At 50.6% G+C, this 20146-nt stretch overlaps 1 protein-coding gene across 2 annotated transcripts in view; it reads left to right on the top strand.

Annotated features, from left to right (window-relative positions):
- The first annotated feature begins 2 nt into the window (after positions 1–2).
- GNPTG (N-acetylglucosamine-1-phosphate transferase subunit gamma) overlaps positions 3–20146 on the top strand; it is a 36167-nt gene continuing 16023 nt past the window's right edge. Inside the window, exons 1-3 of one of the 2 annotated variants that reach the window (XM_032327541.1) lie at positions 3–98; positions 182–239; positions 321–388. In XM_032327541.1, coding sequence (XP_032183432.1) covers positions 47–98; positions 182–239; positions 321–388 — 178 coding nt within the window. In that variant the 5' untranslated portion in view covers positions 3–46. The remainder of the gene's footprint in view (positions 99–181; positions 240–320; positions 389–20146) is intronic. The other variant, XM_032327539.1, reaches the window with a different exon arrangement.

Genomic DNA, 20146 nt, shown 5'->3' with positions numbered 1-20146 from the left:
CCACGTGACCGGGCAGCGCCCACGTGACCGCGCGCGCGGCGGAGCGATGGCGGTGGGGTTGGGGGGGTTCCTGCTGCTGCTGGGGCTCGCGGCACGCGGTTAGTGTCCCTGAGCTCCGGGGCCCCTCGCGTGCGCCGCCCCCAGCCTCCCGCGCGCCTCCTCACCTCCCGCTTCCCCGCAGGGCCGGCGCCCGCCGCTGCCGCCAAGATGAAAGTGGTGGAGGAGCCCAACGCGTTCGGGTGAGCGGCCCCGCGGGGCGCGGCGGGGCGCGGAGGGACAGCCCCGAGCCCGGTTGCCGCTGACCCTGCCGCTTCTCGCAGGCTCAACAACCCGTTCCTGCCCCAGACCAGTCGCCTCCAGCCGAAGAAGGATCCTTCACCCGTGTCTGGTGAGTGCGGGGCCCTGGCCGCGCCCAAGGGGGCGACCAGGGAGGGGAGCGGGTACCCGGCGCGGGTGGACGGGGCAGCCGGGGAGGAGGGTCCCTACAAGGGCGCGGGGCGCATGCATTCGCTTGTCATCCGTTCAGTCTTCGAGTGCACCAGCGTTAGTATTTCTAGAACGTTCTAGTACCAGTTAAACAGGTTGTCCGGATGAGTTCGCTTTAATTCTTTTTGTGGAGGTGATTTCCGTTAGCCTTTGGGCACTGACGTCTTTTGTGCTTTTACGTGCCTAAAGGTACAAGGAAAAACGTGCATTAATGTGTTTTGGTGCTTTCTGCCGCTGTTTTTAAAAACGTATCTTTTGCCCTTTTTTGGCCTTTTTTCAGACATTGCGAGCTACACAGGTTTGTTCATTTGGTGTTGGGAGTCACTGTGTGTCCTCCTGGTGGGGAGTTGCACCGGCCTCCACGCTCCTCACTTGATGCTTGGTTTGTTAGAGGATGGCGCTGCATTTCCGTATCGTCAAACGTTCTGTTTAAGCTCGTTGGCCGCTAGAAGCAGTGCTGTGCGTAACATTCCCCGTCCGGACTCTTCCTGAGCCGGTGCACGGTTTCCTAAGGCAGGATCCCAGAAGTGGGGTCGCGGGGTCGGGAAGCAGAGACCCAGTAGTGTTTTTTATTGAGCATACTCTGTGGTAGCGTGTGTGGTGGGAATGCAGAAATAAGCAAAACATAGAGCGTTTGTTCTCCAGGAGGTGACAGTCTTTTGGGGGGGGGGGTAAACCAAGAAGTAGGGGAAGTGTGGGATGCTTGATGATGCGGATTACTCTGTAGGTGCGGAAAGCAGAGAAAGTTACAGTATGTGTGTGAAGATGTGAGTGTTTTGGTGATTGCCATTTTATTTTATTTTATTTTATTTTATTTTTTTTTTTTTAAAGATTTTATTTATTTATTTGACAGAGAGAAATCACAAGTAGATGGAGAGGCAGGCAGAGAGAGAGAGAGAGAGAGAGGGAAGCAGGCTCCCTGCTGAGCAGAGAGCCCGATGCGGGACTCGATCCCAGGACCCTGAGATCGTGACCTGAGCCGAAGGCAGCGGCTTAACCCACTGAGCCACCCAGGCGCCCCATTTTTTTTTTTTTTTAAAGATTTTATTTATTTATTTGACAGAGAGAAACCATTTTATTTTATTTTTAACTATTCTTAAGTGTACACGTTGTGGGGCTCAAACTCATGACCCCAAGATCAAGAGGCATGTGCTCTAGGGACTGAGCCGCTGGGCGCCTCTTGGAATTGACATTTTAATTAGGGGAGTCAGGAAAAAGCTGAGAGATGACATTTTGGTCCGAAGCTGAAGGAGGAAAGGACGTGAGGCAGGGATGGGGGTTCTTGGGAAGAGGGGTACAGCAAAAGGGGGGGCCCAAGCCAGCAGGGTTGGGGGTGTGTGGGATGAAGTCAGAGAGGGAACAGATGTGACAAGTCTATCCCTGCTTTTTTTTTTTTTTTTAAAGATTTTTATTTATTTATTTGATAGAGAGATCACAAGTAGGCAGAGAGGCAGGCAGAGAGAGAGGAAGGGAAGCAGGCTCCCTGCTGAGCAGAGAGCCCGATGTGGGACTTGATTCCAGGACCCTGAGATCATGACCTGAGCTGAAGGCAGCGGCTTAACCCACTGAGCCAACCAGGTACCCTGTCCCTGCTTTTTATTATTATTTGATACTTTTATTACTAAAAGTATCAAAAAGAGAAATGGAGAAACGGGACCGTGAACACCAGCGTGCTCTGGGCCTCCGTGAACGTTTCACACTCGCCTGGTCTTCCTTTCCACTACCATTTTGAAAAAAGCAAGTTTGAAACCAGGTTATAGACGTTATGACATTTTGTCCCTAAATAATTCCAGTATGGGTCCCCCAGTCCCCCAAATTAGTTGGTGTGTGATGTAAGCAGTCCACGTCCCCTGGTTGCCTCAGTGCCCTCCACAGCTGCCCCCCATCCCAGGATTGTTCAAGGCTCACACATGTCTTTGGTTAGTCAGGTGTCTAGTTTGTTTGTTTGTTTTAAATAATTGAGTTTTGTTTATTTTATTTTATTTATTTATTTGACAGAGAGATCACAAGTAGGCAGAGAGGCAGGCAGAGAGGGAGAAAGAGAGCAGAGCAGAGAGCCCAATGCGGGGCTCGATCCCAGGACCCTGAGACCATGACCTGAGCTGAACGCAGAGGCTTAACCCACTGAGCCACCCAGGCGCCCCAGGTGTCTAGTTTTAAATCTGGAACAGGTCCCTCTACCCTGTACCTTCGTTTAAAAAAGGCCTTCATGGGTGCCTGGGTGGCTCAGTGGGTTGGGTCTCTGGCTTCCGGTCAGGTCATGATCTCAGAGTCCTGGGATCGAGTCCCTCATTGGGCTCTCTGCTCAGCGGAGAGCCTGCTTCCCTCTCTCTTTCTGCCTGCCTGTCTGCCTACTTGTGATCTTTTTCTGTCAAATAAACAAAAATGTTTTAAAACAATAAAAATAAAAAAGATTTTCATGATCTTGAGTTTGGAGGAGTCTGGGTCAGTTGTCTCAGAGAATGACCTCCTGGATTGGTCTGGTTTAGGTCGTTTGCCTTGTCCTCCTTCCTTGGTGTGTGCTCCATGAGTGGGAAGATAGCTGGGGAGCTTGACTGCAGTCAGGTGGTCAAGTCCAGCAGTCTGGACACGGATCCTTCCTAGCAAGACACGTGTGGCCTCATGTGGGAGGTCAGGGTTTGGCTGTGGCACAGCGTGGACAGGGTCTCTCCAGGGTTGACACAGACTTCTGCCTGTGCTCTTGGTGTGTGGGCTTTGAGCTGTCCCTGGGCTTGGAGCGACCTCTGTGCCCAGGAGTCTCACGCTGTACCCCATGGGAGGAGGAGAGTGCGTGTCCGCTTTCTACCGCTCTCGTGCCTTCTGCTTCTCCTAGCTGACTGTCTGACAGGGAAGACCTTTCCTCTCCCTTCCTTCCTTTTTTCTTTTTGAAGATCATTATTGGCTCAGACTGAAACTATTTTTATGGGGCTTACGTGTGACAGTTGCTCACGTCCATGTCCTGGTTACCCAAAACAAGGTGGAGAACAGGTCTGTCACCCAGAAAATGACCGTGTTCCTTTCCAGATCCTCCTCCTCCCTTTCTGGTGTCTGTCACTGTGGACGGGTCTCTGTGCGTGGCCTGCAGCTACATGGCGCCCCAGCACACAGATCCCCATGTCTGGTTGCTTTCTGGCCTCGTGTTTCCGGGAGTCCTCGTGCTGGTGTATCACTGCTCTTACTTATTGGTGCATATAAAACTGGAGCCTGAGTATGGCCCATAGTTGATTGTGTCATGCGTGTATATCCGTGTCGTAGTCGAGGTGATGAAGCAGAGCTGGGTAGGCGGTGGGAGAGGCTGCGTGATGGTACATGGACCGTGGACCTGGAGTTTTGCAGCTTCTTGTCTCATTATTTGAAAAAGGATACGCATGCGTGTGTGTGTGTGTATGAAGGAAGACCCATGTGACTTTAAGTTTCCAACTGAAATGTAGTACTGCAGGGCTGGGGTTTTTTCCCCCATCTTTTTCTAACATTGAAAAGTACGTCTACCGACTTACTCCCTTAATTATATAAAATAGCTTTGGGTTTATAATAATAGTAGTACCAGTAACCATGAAACGAGAGGGTGGTGTTGGAGTTTTGATGCAGTTCGTTTTAGGGTGTATCCAACCAGAGATGGACCTCAGAGCTCTGGGCTACAAGGCTGACCACATCTGCATCTACTAATCACTTTGATGAGCACTTGGGGCAAATGTTTCTGCCTGTGCTCTGCTAGTGCCCGATGTGCATTTTTTCCACTTAGGATTTTCACTGAACTTTAGAACTGTTTTTATTTTTTAAGATTTTATTTATTTATTTGACAGACAGAGATCACACATAGGCAGAGGCAGACAGAGAGGAGGAAACAGGCTCCCCGCTGAGCAGAGAGCCCAAGGCGGGGCCGGATGCCAGGACCCTGAGATCATGACCTGAGCTGAAGGTAGAGGCTTTAACCCACTGAGCCAGCCAGGCACCCCTAAAACTGTTTGTTTTTAAGGTGGTTTATTTGTTTGTTTGTTTTTAAGATGTATTTATTTTATTTTATTTTATTTTATTTTTAAAGATTTTATTTATTTATTTGACAGAGAGAAATCACAAGTAGATGGAGAGGCAGGCAGAGAGAGAGAGAGAGGGAAGCAGGCTCCCTGCCGAGCAGAGAGCCCGATGCGGGACTCGATCCCAGGACCCTGAGATCATGACCTGAGCCAAAGGCAGCAGCTTAACCCACTGAGCCACCCAGGCGCCTAAGATGTATTTATTTTAGAGAAAGAGCTCACGAGCAGGCTTGTGGGGGAGCTAAGAGGGGCAGAGGGAGAGAATCCGGAGCAAACCCCTCACTGAGCCCGGAGCGCCACGTGGGGCTCAATCTCACAACCCTGAGATTGTGACCTGAGCCGAAATCAAGAGTTAGACGCTCAGCAGATGGCGCCCCCCAGGAGCCTGATTTTTGTTTGAGTTTGAACAGTTTTGTGATAGGGCCTGTTGGGAGCGTGTGGGAGAGTGGCAGGAAGGCCTTGGAGACCGCGGTCCCGCTGAGGCCGTCTTGCCGCGGCTGATCTCATAGCTCAGATCGTCTATAAATCAGTCTGTGTGGACGTCCTAAGGGCATAGCCATATTATTTTTGTCACACTTAGTTAAAGATGAGCACATTCCTTCGGTAAAAATCCATCCGTGCTTCAGGTGTCTGATGGTCCCCCGTGTTCAGGAGCTGGTTTGTGCGAGTCCGTGTTCTCTGTGTGTCGCCTCATGTGCTGCGCGTCTGGATCTAGAGCTCCGCCACCTGTTTGCTCACAACTTCTTTATTGAAGAAATTGGGCCATTTGTTTCCCACATTCTGAATTTTGTTCACTCGTTCCTGTGGAGCTTAAGAGTCCGGATTCCTGTTGGCTGGAGGAAAGGCCCTTTTGTTTTTCTCTTTCCTGTCCTTAGTCTTTCCCGCCTCTCGCTCAGGCCCTGACCTGTGCCTCCGAGCAGCGTCAGTCCCTCCGTGCCCCTTGCCCGGCGTCCCCTCCGTCGGTGGGGGTGTCCGCTGTCGCCGTGGAAGATGAGCGAGGCTCCCGGCCGGGCTCGTCCACGCTCTGCGGCGTGCGGCGGGGCGGATTTTGGCAGAGGCTCTTCTGCACCTGTTGAGGCAGTTGGGAGTTCGGTGTCTTGGGCGGTTTATCCAGCCGCGAGCGTGAGTCCCTGAATGCGGAGCCAACCTCTAACCTTGCCGTGAGCCCCCCTCAGCCGTGACAGGTACATGTTTTATATACTGATGCATTTAAATTGCTGTTTTTGACCTGCTTTTCATTTCCAGAATTTCAGTCTTTTCTGTTTTCTGTGTGACTGCTGTGACTCTCGGTTCCTGTTTCCCGTTACTCCCTTGAGCACCTGTAGTAGCTGCTTTAAAATTCTCTTCTGCTTTCAGCATCCACGCGGTATGCGGCTGGACCTGCCGGAGTTTTCCTTTTCACTCAGGCGTGGGTCACAGTGCCTGGGCGCTCGCACAGCTCGTGTTTCTGGAGTGAGTTCTTGACTTAGGCACAGCTGTGCTCCTTTGTGGGTTTTTTGTTTTCATTTTTGTGTTTGTTTTTTCTTTTTTGTTTTCATTTTTTAAATTAACATATGATGTGTTATTTTCTCCCAGGGCGCAGGTCTGTGAATCATCAGGCACATCTCATAGCACTCACCATAGCACGTATCTTCCCCCACGTCCATCACCCAGCCACCCCGTCCCTACCCCCATCCCCCTGGCAGCCCTCAGTTTGTTTACTGAGATTAAGAGTCTCTTATGGTTTGTTTCCCTCCCTGGTCGTATCTTGTTTCATTTATTCCCCTCCTTGCCCGCCCCCACACCCCACCCTGGCTCTCAAATTCCTCATATCAGGGAGATCATATGATAGTTGTCTTTCTCTGATGGACTTACTTCACTCAGTTTAATATCCTCTAGTTCCATCCACCTCGTTGCAAATGGCAAGATTTCATTTCTTGTGGTGGCTGCGTGGTGTTCCGTTGTATGTATATACCACATCTTCTCTATCCATTCCTCTGTTGACCGACATGTAGGTTCTCTCCAAGTGATGAAGTCTTAGAACATAGGTGAGGTTTGGTGGCTGAGGTCTGGAGCCGATGACCAAGAAAGAATTCTTGAGACATCTTTGGTGCAGAATGGTGGTTTATTGAAGCACGGGGACAGGACCCGTGGGCAGGAAGAGCTGCTGCCCTGGGGCTGTGAGGGGTGGTCCCTTATATGCTTGCAAGTTTGTAGGGGGTCAGGGATGGCCTAAGTCTCTAAGGAGTTTTGGCAGCAAGGTTTCCAGGGCCTTGAGGGGCTGGCTGTTGTTGGGAAAAAGATTATTCATTAACAGTAATAAAACCTGTGTTGTGAGACCCGTTAGCTGTGTGTCAGTGGGCCATATGGTTGGAAACGTCTGTCAGCACTGTCCTGGGCGGTTCAGAGATCGTTTCATAAGGAGTTGGTAAAGCAGACTTCAGGATCCTGGTTGGAGGTAGGGGTCGGTCAGACGAGGATTGCCCTTTGCCCTTAGCAGAGCCTTAGGGGGGAGGCAGTTGAATCCCTAGAGGATGCCACGCTGCCTGCTTCTAGGGCCTGTCAGTGGGTAAGGGAATTCAGTAATCTTTCTTCTGCCTTGTTTCCCACATCATTCCCCTCTGAACAGTTTTGACCCTTAACTCTTTGAGGTTGTTGAGGGCAGAAGATCTCATTTTCTGTAACTTTTTCCTGCTGAAGAGAGGTGTAGAGCTGTCCCTGCCCGCGGTCAGCACTGCTCAGTTGAGGAGTGTGCGGGCGAGCGACGAAAGACGGAGGCAGCTGATTCCTGCGCTGGCAGCGAAGAGGTGTCTCTGTGTGGTTCAGGATCATCTGTCATCGGGAAGCCGTTGCCGCCGCGGAGTCTCAGCCCAAGTGGAGAAACACTGAAGAAGGCGACACATTAGGATTAGCAAGGCTGTAAGAACGAGAAGTCCGCAGAGGAGATCGTTAATTGCCGATCATAGTCCTCCTTCAAACCAGAACTTAACCGATGCCTGAGAGAGAGAGAAGGCTCCTGTAGAGCCTCCGTCTGGGCGTTCGTGTCTCTCGTGAGTCCTGTGCCATTCCGTGGTGATCTGGGGGGTACGCACAGCATCCCGCCCTGACGATGGCGCCTGTGCCGCCCTGCGCGGCCGTTCAGACACGAGAGGTCCTGTCCCCCAGGACTGCCGCGCCTGTGTCTCTTCGATACCAGGAAGGGAGATGGCGTTCAGTGACCCACTGAGCACCTTCACGGGGTAGTTACGAAGGGCTTTTCCCTGCCAGATACCACCTCTGGCCTGCGGAGGGAGCAGAAACGGATGGGAAGTGATGATACCATTTAGAAACATCGTGTCCCTCTTGGCTTTAAATTGGGGAGATTCGCTGCGGTAGTGGGGGTTTTGGTAATGCGTCCGTGACTCCGGGCAAAGCCTAAGGCGCAGCGGCCTGTGCCCACCTTGCCGGAAGCCGGGGCCCCAGGTGGTTCACGTATCCAGTGGGTTCCGTTTGGCACTGGCCATGTGATGCCGGGTCTCCTTACCCGGTCAGTGGCAAACCAGTTGGTGGCCGGGAGCGCTGTTACGTGGGGACACGCTTCTAATGCTGGCCATCCCAGGCATCTTGTGTTACTTGTACAAGTATCATGTGTAGGATGTCTTTGCTCCCAGCATAAAACTGCCTTGTCACTGAGCTGTCCCATAGTGGCTGTGAGCCACCAGTAAGTACCCCAGGTTTGATGCACGCCCTGCTCGGGACCGCGACCGGTAGGGGTTTATAGCTGCGGCCCTGGTTGGTGGGGGTTAATTGGTGGGTTTGTGAGGTCAGTTAGGACTTTAATAGTTTGAGGATATGAGAAGGTTTGATTACGTCCTGGTGTCTTACCAACTGTGGGCCAGGAAGGAACTTGTTGATTAGTGACAGCTTTATTCCGACAAGCACTGTCCCCTCATATTGTTTCTGAAACACAGTCACATAGAGGGTGCCAGTCTGTGCGCTGCGAAGGGGAAACCCACCAGGGTAGCCCCGACATACTGGCCACAGCATGGGCATTCCCCATGCCCAGTGCCTCGTTTCATTTCACAGCTCACATTATTGCTGTGCCCGCTGTAGAAAGGAGCTGTCAGTCAGGACAGGCGAGAGGAACATAAAGAGAAGAAACACGGCCTTCATTTTCATTGAAGAGCATTCTTGTACGCGTTCGCAGGAGAAAGAAAGCCCGCGGTCTGCTCACCGGGCTCCCGTGCCGGAGGAGCAGCCTTTATTCTAGGTACCCAAGCCCGTGGAGCGCGGCCTTCCTGCTTTACCGCAGCAGGAGTACATGGATACCCGGTAGGACCTTTCCGTTTTTGATGTAGGTTTGCTGCTCTCGCCAACTTCCAGTTTTCTCAGTAAGACTTGCTTCTGGGACTCGCACGGGGTGGGTTTTCAGTTGTAGTTAAGTCAGGTTTGGGGAGTAAATGATTAGTAGATACGTGGAGTAACTCATGAAGTAAGCCAGCTTCCGGTGAGTAAATCAGTAAAGCATTAGAATCTTCATGTAATAACAGATCTGCAGAGAGAAATGGCTGAGAAAGGGCTGAGTCCCCGAGGTTGTTTCAAAGCAGTCCTTACACTGAGAGGTCCTGATGGCAAGAGAGTGACCTGATTTTCCTGGGTTTCTAGACTGAGTTTAGCAAGGTGGCATTTTAGAGTTTGATCAGCCTTTTCTACTTCCTGGAGGATCGTGGATGCAGCCTGAATGCGGGAATTATTTAATTTTTAATGCTTGGGCTGTTTGTTGAGTTATTTGAGCAGTAAAAAGAGGACGGTTGTCACTCCGGAGAGATCGGGGAAGGCCGAATCTAGGAATAATGTCCCACAATAGCATCTTAGTTACCTCTACGGCTCTTCAGTGACCCCGGGAAAGGCCTCGACCATCCAGTGAAGGTATCAGCAACACTAATAGAAACCTGGAGTTTTTGCAAGGTGACCTTTGTGTGAAATCAGGTTGCCAGTCCTCTCCTGGAGAGGATCCATGCCTTTGGGCTGGTTTTAAGAGAGCAGGAGGTCGAGCTGCGTCTCCCGGATTTACCTGGGCACAGACAACACAGGATCGGCAGACGTGTTTTATCGCGGCTTTTAGGTTTATTCCATCAAATGTATTTTTATTTATTTATTCATTTTTAAAGATTTTATTTATTCGACAGAGATCACAAGTAGGCAGAGAGGCAGGCGGGGGGGTTGGGGGGAAGCAGACTCCCCACTGAGCAGAGAGCCTGATGCAGGGCTGGATCCCAGGACCCTGAGATCATGACCCGAGCCAAAGGCAGAGGCTTTAACCCACTGAGCCACCGAGGTGCCCCCAAATAGATTTTTTTTTTTTAAAGATTTTATTTATTTATTTGACAGACAGAGATGACAAGTAGGCAGAGAGGCAGGCAGAGAGAGAGGAGGAAGCAGATTCCCTGCTGAGCAGAGAGCCCGATGTGGGGCTCGATCCCAAGACCCTGAGATCATGACCTGAGCCAAAGGCAGAGGCTTTAACCCACTGAGCCACCCAGGTGCCCCCCCAAATAGATTTTTAATTAAATGTCTTAAAGCATCTTTGCCCAAGTGAGTAGTAGCCTGGTGTGGGCCCTGGATTACCTTCCATTGACTATTTTTGGGTATAGAGATTTTCCCTCATCGTTAACAAGCCTGTCCTGTATGTTTGTAATACATCCTCGCTCCTGAGCTGCATGAGTCTCTTGGTCTGGATAGACTGGAGTTACGGACGCTGTCGGAGTTCATGCTAGCAGAAGGCTGAACATCTCTTTATCCTTTGCTGCCTATTTGACTGCACGGTCTGCTAAGTTGTTGCCTTAAGATTCTAAGATCATATCCTTTCGATGTCCTCTGAGGTGAATCATGGCTCAGTCCTTGGGCAGGGGTACAGCCTTAAGAAGGGTCATGATTGGGGCGCCTGGGTGGCTCAGTGGGTAAAGCCTCTGCCTTCGGCTCAGGTCGTGATCCCAGGGTCCTGGGATCGAGCCCCGCATCGGGCTCTCTGCTCAGCGGGGAGCCTGCTTCCCCCTTTCTCTGCCTACTTGTGATCTCTCAAATAAATAAGTAAAATCTTTAAAAAAAAAAAAAAACGGTCATGATTTTGGGCCCGTATTTGACTGGGGAGTCACAGCTTAATAGTGATCCCCTTTCCTTCCCGATAGCTCCACGGGCATGTCATGCTGGGAGGGCATATTTGGAGTCTGTGTAAGTGTTGATTTTTAAACCTTTCACCAGTTGAGGAGCACGGGTGAGCGCTGTTATTTCAGCCTTTTTGGCAAAAGTTGTTTTTTTGTTTTTTTTTTTTAAAGATTTTATTTATTTATTGAGAGAGATCACAAGCAGGCAGAGAGGCAGGCAGAGAGAGAGGAGGAAGCAGGCTCCCTGCCGAGCAGAGAGCCCGATGCGGGGCTCGATCCCAGGACTCCCAGTTCATGACCCGAGCTGAAGGCAGCGGCTTAACCCGCTGAGCCACCCAGGCGCCCCTGGCAAAAGTTTTTGTTTTTTTTTTTTAAAGATTCCATTTATCCATTTGACAGAGAGAGAGGAGGAAGCCCGCTGAGCAGAGAGCCCGATGCGGGGCTCGATCCCAGGACCCTGGGACCATGACCTGAGCTGAAGGCAGAGGCTCAACCCACTGAGCTGCCCCGGCGCTCCTGCGCAGAAGTATTTATTAAAAAGTGTTTTGCCCCAGAAGCTTTAATCAGACAAACTGTGGCATACGAAGCCTTTCTTTCTCCCTCATCCGCGAAGCTGCTGCCGCCAGTAGGCCAGTCACCATCTGCACTTTCAGTGGGGAATTCTTTTCACTCTGGCCTGCTAGCATGGACAAAACCAGTGACCTCTGAGCAGCTGTGTTCCGTAGAAGTACAACGGTCAGGTGCAGGCATCGGAGAAGCTGGGTTTAAAGCTCAACAAGTTGTGAGTGTTCCTTCAGGTGTATCCGAAAGCATAGCCTGGTGTTTAGGAAGGCGGTCTCCCGCCACCCGTTGGTGGCCCTCGATCTCTAAGACACTCCAGACCTGTTGCGGAGTCCCTGACAGTCATCAGGGACTGTCCCGCTCTGAGCTTTGAGGCCTTTTCTGCCAGGAGGGCTGTGGCAGCCGGCCACCCTTGGCTCCACTGTCACGTGACTCTGAAAACCCTCCTGCTGGCCTTGCTTCATTGCCTTTTTGCATGAGAGCTCCCAGGACTCGGCTCTGCTTTTCTACATAAACAGAGTGAAAGGTTTTCCCTAACTTGGGAACGCCAGAGCTGGAGCTGACGGGAGTTGGGCTTGTAACGTTTGAACGGCTGCGTGCTGAGCTTCAGTCCGGAGCAAGGGTTCCTCATCGGGGCCGTTAGTGGGTCATGCAGGGGTTTGGCTAAGAGTCCAAGCCTGGATGCACACGCGTAGGAACCTGCCGTGCCTAGAAAAGCACGTGTGGTTCTTCTGTAGTCGGAGGCTCAAGTTCCGGCATGGCCCTTTTTCTGTCAGTGGCTAGAACAGGGTGACCTGGTGTGTTAGTTCATGCCCTAAATAGTGCACCTTTTGTAGAGATATTTGTGCCTTTATAGGGGATGCACGATACCCTCTTTCCACCAGGAAATTAAGTAAGGTTATAGAATCTTTATCAGTGGTCTCCTCTGTGGGACCGCAGGTCAGAGTGCCGTCGGCATGTTGAATCACTGTCCCTTCAGACGAGGGCATCCCACTGAGATCTTTGCTGAGTGCGGCTCCGAGTAGGTGAGGACTGTTTCTGCATCCCTGTGGCAAGGCCGTCCAGGTTAATTGAGCAGCCTGTGGCCTTGAAGGTGAGGTCCACGCAAAGGCAGACAGCGGCTGCGTCTCCTCCCTTAGTGGGATGCAAAACCAGGCGTCTTCTGAGTCACATCCCGTAACCCAGTCGGCACCACCAGGGACACGGCGAGAGCAGTGTCCGGACTCGGCACACCGGCATGGACAGGCGTTACTGCCGCATTCACAGCTCTCAGGTCTCGGACCATCCAGTAGTCCCCATTTGGCTTTTTTACCCGTGAAACTGGGGTGTTCTAAGGAGACTGACAAGGCTTTAAAATGCCAAGTCTGAGAAACTTACCAGTAAGCAGTTGTAAGCCAGCTTTGGCCTCGGGTTTGAGGGGTTTTGGTTTTATGACGCGTGCGGGTTGGGTCCTTCAGGACCGCCTTGACGGGCTGGGCTGTGAGAGCCTGTCCTGGAGTATCCCAGTCCCAGACCTGTGGGCTTACTTCCTTCCAGACACTGGGAGTTGGGGTAGTAGGGTATAGCCTGAGCTCTCCAGACATTAGAGAAACAAGCTGTCGTCCTCTGTAGGAAGAGCGCATCGGCCACCAGTTTATCCATGAAGTCTCGTCCCGTGATGGGTGGGACCCGACAGAAGGACCAGAAAACCTGAGTGACCAGCCGGTTCTTGTGCCTGCAGGTTCCAGGCACTGTCTGGCGGCATGTCTCAATTTCTCCTCCTGTGCCAGCAGCTGTAAGGTTAGAAGGACGGGTGGGGCCAGAGTGCTGAGGAGGGCCAGAGCCCGTGGCTTCTGCATCTGTAAGAAAACTAGTCACTCAACCTCCCACGTCCAGGGTGACCCGGGGCTCGGTCGTCTTGATGGCAGAGGGAGCTGGACCAGCCGCAGGGCCCCATCCTGCCGGCTCCTCCAGCTCCGGCTCTCGGGCAGGGAAGTGAGTCCTGTCTCCCTCTCTCTGGAGAGAAGGACGGTCTCTCTTCCAGTATCCTGTTTCTTTACAGACTGCGCATGGCCCTGGTGGAGGGCGTGTGTTCACACCGTCTTTGCTCCCATGTGCCGTCTGGCCACGCGTATAGCAGGGGACTCACTAGTTCTTCGTCTGATACTGGACTTTTCTTTTGCCCCTGGTGAGTCTGGTGCTGCCTGCAGGGGCGGCCGCCGTTGTTGGCTCCTGTACCTTATGCTGAGGTTCAGCCCTGCGGTGCTTTTCTTGCCTTAAGACCGTGTCTCTGTTATTAAAGATTTCGGTTGGCGCTGGATGGGCCTAAAGCCATTTTAGTTAATTTTCGACAGATGTCAGGTGCCAACTGGCCTATAAAACGCGTGTTTAGTCCGGTCACTGCCTCAGGTGGGCCGGGGTGCGAGCGGGTGTGTCTGCGGCCGCAGCGGCCCGTCGTCCGTGAAGCAGAGCGGGAGTTCCAGCAGCTCCTCGTGGGACCGCCTGAGCGTGATCCAAGTTCACAGAGTTAGGAAACCCTTTTCCATTCCTTCTGTTAAACAAGCGATCATGAGGTCTCGTTCTTCTCTGCCCAGACTCTCCTCCCAATAGTTCGTGTGCTCCAGCACGAGGGCCAGCGGCACCCCAGCCGGCAGCGACCCTGATCTCTCACGGCCACTCATCAGCCCACCCCTGTGCTGCCTCCCAGACTCGTTTCTTCTCAGGGGAGCGACGGCGAGTTAAAATGATAAATACATCCTTCCGGGTGCCCCGGAACGTAATAGGTACTTCTCGAAGCCTTCAGTAGAGTGAGGAGGATTGCAGGATGTCGTCCTGAGCCAGGTCTGCCGTGGAGGATGGGATGTGGCTCCTCATTGTGCCACTTGTCCACGAGCCCCTTCCCTAGGAGGACGCACCCCACCACCCGCCGGAGCTCCTGGAGGCCGGGAGTCCCGCTCCTGGTCTCTCCAGCGGGGCTGGGGGCAGAGGGGTCTTGGGGTTTGGAAGGAGGAAGGAGAGCAGCAGCGCCAGTGACCTCTCTCTTCGGGCTGGCCAGCCATTTCTCCAGCATCCCGGCTTTGTCGAGCGGATTCGGCCTGTTTAGACAGTCACCATCCAGACTGTCCATGGCCGGGGGGTTCTGTTAGCCAGGCTGAGGGTGACCCGCTGTACAAGAGGCCCGCAGGCCCGGACCTCGATCTAGGGTCATAAAGGCTTGGATGTATGGGACTTCAGTCCAGTTACCCTTTTCCTCACAAAAGAGGTCTGAGAGATTGAGTGAAACTTAATGTCCCACGTAGGGGTCACTTCTCCGCGTCTCCTGGGGAGTACTGAGGCCATTTATTGTTACAGAAGACAACCATTCTTTTTTCCCTCAAATTTTGCAATCCAGATTGTTTCCAGTGGGTCAGAAGGCGCCCCAAAGGAGAATCCGTGGGAGCAGAATTAGAGAATCCCATGTTCCTAGAAAAGTGAGAAGGTCCATTATCACAACCCCCCGACTCCCAGGTCCATTATCACAGTCGGGTCGGGGGGGGACTCCCGGGCGGCGTGCCATGCAGGATGCATCCGACGTTCCAGGTGTCAAAAGCGACCGGAGGCATCCCTCACACAAGACATCGCTCCTGAGCACGAGCCTGCCTTCCAGGAAGGCGTTCCTGCCGTAGATGGCCCCGGAGGGGTGCCGGCGCCCTTCCCCTCCCCCATTGCGTCCTGGGCTGCCGATGGGTGCCTGGTGAATGGACTGAAACACCATGCCGCACCGTGCCATCATCTCTCCTGCAGGCTGCATGCTGTGTTGCCATTTTTTTTTTTTTTAAGATTTTATTTATTTATCAGAGAGAGAGAGGGAGAGCGAGCAAGCACAGACAGACAGAATGGCAGGCAGAGGCAGAGGGAGAAGCAGACTCCCTGCCAAGCAAGGAGCCTGATGCGGGACTCAATCCCAGGACGCTGGGATCATGACCTAAGCCAAAGGCAGCTGCTTAACCAACTGAGCCACCCAGGCGTCCCTGTTTTGCCATTTTTTAAAAAAAAGATTTTATTTTTTAATTTGACAGAGACAGATCACAAGCAGGCAGAGAGGCAGGCAGAGAGAGGAGGAAGCAGGCTCCCTGCTGAGCAGAGGGCTTAATCCCAGGACCCTGAGATCATGATCTGAGTGGAAGGCAGAGTCTCAACCAGACTGAGCCCCCCAGGCACCTCTGTCTTGCCATTTTAACCCATGGAAAATACTAGAAAAGTTTGGCAAGGGGAAATTACCCAATTTTGTAGCTTTAAGTGATTAGTAGAGGACACTGAGAAGAAACAGTAAAGACTGAAGTCCATCACGGTCTAAGCGACATTCCAGTACACATAGTCCCTACAGCCAACTTCCCTAGGAAACGGTCCGATTGGGTTTTAATTCAGTCGGGTACTGGTTTCGCCGGCTCCCAGTGGAGGTCCCGCGGCCAGAAGCACTAGACCAGGGATGTGGAGGGGATCACATTAGATCAGTCAAGAGGAAACCTCACATGGACTCCTAAGGTTGGCAGCTGTACTGGTGACTGAAGTGTCCCATGCCCAAGACAGACAGGAACGGAGAGAGGGCATCCAGTTCTGGGTCTCGTTACCATTCCGGCTGGGGTACTGACTTCCAGCCAAAAGGCAGGCATTCTCCTCCCCCTGAAGCAGCCACAGGCTAAAGAACTCCAGCCTGAGCAGTCGACATGCAAGTGTTCCAGTGAGACCACCCTCCTTGAAGAGCCTCTGAAATGAAAACTAAAGGAAGAGGAGACAAAGCACTCGCCGATTTTGCCCCGAAACTCAGAATCTGATGTAAAGACTCACAGCCCCACATTCGGGCACCGAATGATTAAGTCTTAGGATATAGATGAGGTTCAGTGGGTGAGGTTTGGAGCCGATGACCAGGAAAGAATTTTTTTTTTTTAAAGATTTTATTTATTTACTTGACAGAGATCACAAGCAGGCAGAGAAGCAGGCAGAGAGAGGAGGAAGCAGGCTCCCTGCTGAGCAGAGAGCCCGATGTGGGGCTGATCCCATGACCCTGGGATCATGACCTGAGCTGAAGGCAGAGGCTTTAACCCACTGAGCCACCCAGGCGCCCCGCAGGAAAGAATTCTTGAGACGTCTTTGGTGCAGAATGGTGGTTTATTAAAACACGGGGACAGGACCTGTGGGCAGGAAGAGCTGCTGCCCCAGGGCTGTGAGGGGTGGACCCTTATGTCGCGGCCAGTGTGACAAATCGACCAGGGTAACCGTGGGGGCTAAGAGGATGATGAAAAAGACAAAGTGATGGGGGCAGGAGGGACACTGAAGAGGATGCCCAACAGTGCCAAATTTATTCCACGTCTTACAAGCATTTATAAGGCAAACCAGAATAGGAGGAGCATTACATCGGTACCTAGTCAGATGACCGCAAGTTCCTATAACAAGTTTACATGAACTGCAAGCAAACCTCGTGAGCCCAGGTAGTTTCGGCTAAAGCCATTAGCAAGACAGTCAAACAGGGAGTGGATCATGGGAGGTACAGAACAACGAGGATTAACTAAGAACTCAGGACTCTGGCCACATTGTTCCCTACTGCCGGGATAGTGTGTGGGAAGTCACGTAGGCGAGCGCACGACACATAGCACAGACCCTTTCTCAGTGCAGTCAACTTTCCCATCCTTAACCTCGTCAAGGTGTCCGGACTTTGAAGGAGACACAAGTCAGGGCCTGATTTGGTCCTCGACTCCAGCCGTGCCCTGGCCTCCAACATCTCCCCCTTCTTTTTTAAATAAAGCAAGCATATGAATTTGCGCCTGAGTATGTAGTCGTTGTTGTCCTATACGAAACAAAGAAACTCCCCATCCTATAATCAGTATAGCCAAGACAATGAATATAATAAAAATCCAGAAGGAATATTTCATATTTCCAGGATTAAACCCGTCAAATCCATCCAAAATCTGATACTATGGTAGCAGGATTTTGTACATCTATTGTGAATGTCCTATATTAGCAATTTCCTTTTGCAACTCTGCAAGATCCAGACTTGCATTACTATGAAACCATATTCCTTGCAAATGATGTTTAACAGCATCCCAAGAATAATTCAAGGCTTTCAAAGGAGTGACACAAGTATGTTGAAATTCTCCATGACATACTAAAGACCTTTGAGTTCTTAACACCAGTAACTGTCCCCCCCAGAATTCTACTGCTTTTTCCAATCCTTCCAACTGGCTTAAAATTTTTTGGTCTATATGCTCCTGAGTAGCCAAAGCATGAGAGAAAGCTAAAGAATTCACATGTGTAGCAGTTTGTACAGATTGCGAAAGAGCCATTGTAGAGACAGTAGCTGTAGCAATTAAATACAGTTATCCCAGCAATAAGTAACCCTATGAAACACTTCACTCTTTTCACCTGTGCTTGCAGTCCTACTGCTAGCTGATACCCATAATTGGCATATACCAGGGATCCTCTATGTCCACCAGGAGAAGTACATATGGAGGTTGCATTACTAAAAATATAATGGGGCGTCCTTTTAAAACAGAGGAAGAAATAGGTATATAATTAGTTAATACACATTCATTACACTCTGTGTTATACGTGAGGTATTCTCCTTTTGGCCCCTTAAACACCGAGGATGAAATTGTACCAGGGCCCAAAATTAACAAAACGGGCGGGGAACACAAGCTCTATCCAGAGTGTTGTCTCCTACTCTGCGTGTAGTGGGGCCCAAGGCAGCTACCAGCTTCCACAGCTCAGGATGAATCATTTCTTCTGTAGCAAAGAGTCCTGCTGGAAGTGTGTTATGAAAACGCAGACGACCTTTTTGAGAGTCTCTGGAAAGATGAACAAAGGATTTTTCAGTCTGAACCCTAGATGCCTTAGACCAGTCAGTAATAGCGAATCCAGGAACGCCTGGTGGAGACATAGTCTGCGGCACTTCTTGCACACGTTCCTTCCAAATGGGGCCTGGAACAGAAAAATTAAGACTCCCGGGACAAGGTAAATACCCCTGGGGGCGCATACCTAACTCTCTAAAAGTAGGGTTTTCCTCTCCAACAATCTCATAAATATTCCATTCCTCCATATGCCTGACAATGGCCCCCGTTTGTGGAATTACTTTAAGAGAGCACTATATGGAGGGCTTGTTCAATCATCATACAGTCATTCATTAAAATTTGCTCATGAGAGGGAGCTTGAAAACAAATAGGGACTTGTGCCAAAATTCCAGACCAATTCATACAATGTTTGGCATGCTCCATTCCCTCTGTGGCAATACCTCCAAAATGTTCTGGGATATTAGTATGAATTCGGGGCATGGGATCATCCCAAGTAATCGGATGCACCGATGGAGGGTCAGGTAAGTTAAGCCCAGGAATGAGTGGCTTGAACCTCAGGCATATTAACTAAAGTCAATAAAGCATATAAGACAGCCAGAATGGCCTCATTGGGCCGGGCCTGTTTAACCAGGTTCATGGTTTGAATTATAAGATCTCATCTGTCCCACTCGAGAGAGGGGTAGACGTCTCCTTTGCCTTCGCCTTCTCTGACTCCTTTGATCCAGAGCCATCGTTGCTATTTTCTGGCATAGCGGCAAGAAGTCGGCACCATCTTTCTGGGAGCCATTGTGGGGTGTCCTCATCCTGTGGAAAAATACAAACCAACCCTCCTCTGCGGAGGACAGGGTCAGGACCCTTCCATACTCCAGTCAAGGGATCTTTCCACCGGGCATATGGAAGTGGAGAAAAATCAGGATGTCAGAAGCGCTCAGCCGCTGTCCGACTGATATCGTCGACATTCAAAATATTTTAAAATATAAAATTAAATGCGTATGTGGGGAATATTTCACTTTTCCTGTAGTATCTCCCTCTCTTAATTTTTTAAGATAGGATTTAAGGGTACTATTTGCGCATTCAGTGGCTTGACCCTGAGAATTATATGGGATGTCTGTAGAGTGTGCTATTTCGAAAATAGCACAAAAAAGGTTTGAAAAGCTTGAGATGTATAGGCAGTCCCATTATCTATCTTTATTGCTTTTTTGGTGCCCAAAGTTGCAAATGCTGAAAGCAAATGATTTTGAACATCAGTAAAGCATTCCCACAGTGTGCTGTAGCATGTAAAAATCCAGAAAAGGTATCAATAGAAACATGGAGATACTTAAGTCTTCCAAAAGGGGTTAAAATAGTTACATCCATTTGCCACAAATGATTAGGCATTAAGCCTTGAGGACTCACAGCGTAAGTTGGCTGGGGAAGATGAGTAAGGCAAGTGGAGCAGCTCTTAACTATTTGTCGAGCTTCTTCTCTAGTTACCCAAAATTGTTTACGTAAAGCTGCTGCGTTTGATGAAAACGAGAATGACTTTGAGCGGCTCGCTCAAACTTAGTGGTTAACACCAATTGTATATGAGTTAATGCATCTGCAATAGCATTACCCTCAGTTAAAGGTCCAGGTAAATTAGTATGTGCTGGAATATGAGCGATATAAATAGGATTAGCTCTTTTCTGCAACAGACATTGAGTACTTGTAAAGAGATGAAAAAGTTCCTTATCATTAGTAAGAATATAAGCAGTTGGTAACAACAGAACAGCATGTGCTACATAGTGACTATCACTGTATAAGTTACATGGTTCAGGAAATTTCTCCAGGGCTAAATGTACTACTTCAATTCAGCTCTCTGTACAGACTTAGTGGCATAAAATGCTCGAAAAGGGGCGCCTGGGTGGCTCAGTGGGTTAAAGCCTCTGCCTTCGGCTCAGGTCATGATCCCGGGATTCTGGGATGGAGCCCCGCATCGGGCTCTCTGCTCTGCGGGGAGCCTGCTTCCCTTCCTCTCTCTCTCTCTGCCTTCCTCTCTGCCTGCTTGTGATCTCTGTCAAATAAATAAAAATAATAAATAAAAATAAAATGCTCGAAAAGACTCATGACCCAAATGAGAAGATTTATGAATGCCAGTATAGCCTCTTTTATCAGCATCTAT

The sequence above is a fragment of the Mustela erminea genome, chromosome 20, assembly GCF_009829155.1.
Source record: "Mustela erminea isolate mMusErm1 chromosome 20, mMusErm1.Pri, whole genome shotgun sequence".
Taxonomy (NCBI): domain Eukaryota; kingdom Metazoa; phylum Chordata; class Mammalia; order Carnivora; family Mustelidae; genus Mustela; species Mustela erminea.
This window is presented reverse-complemented; position numbering and strand designations above follow the sequence as displayed.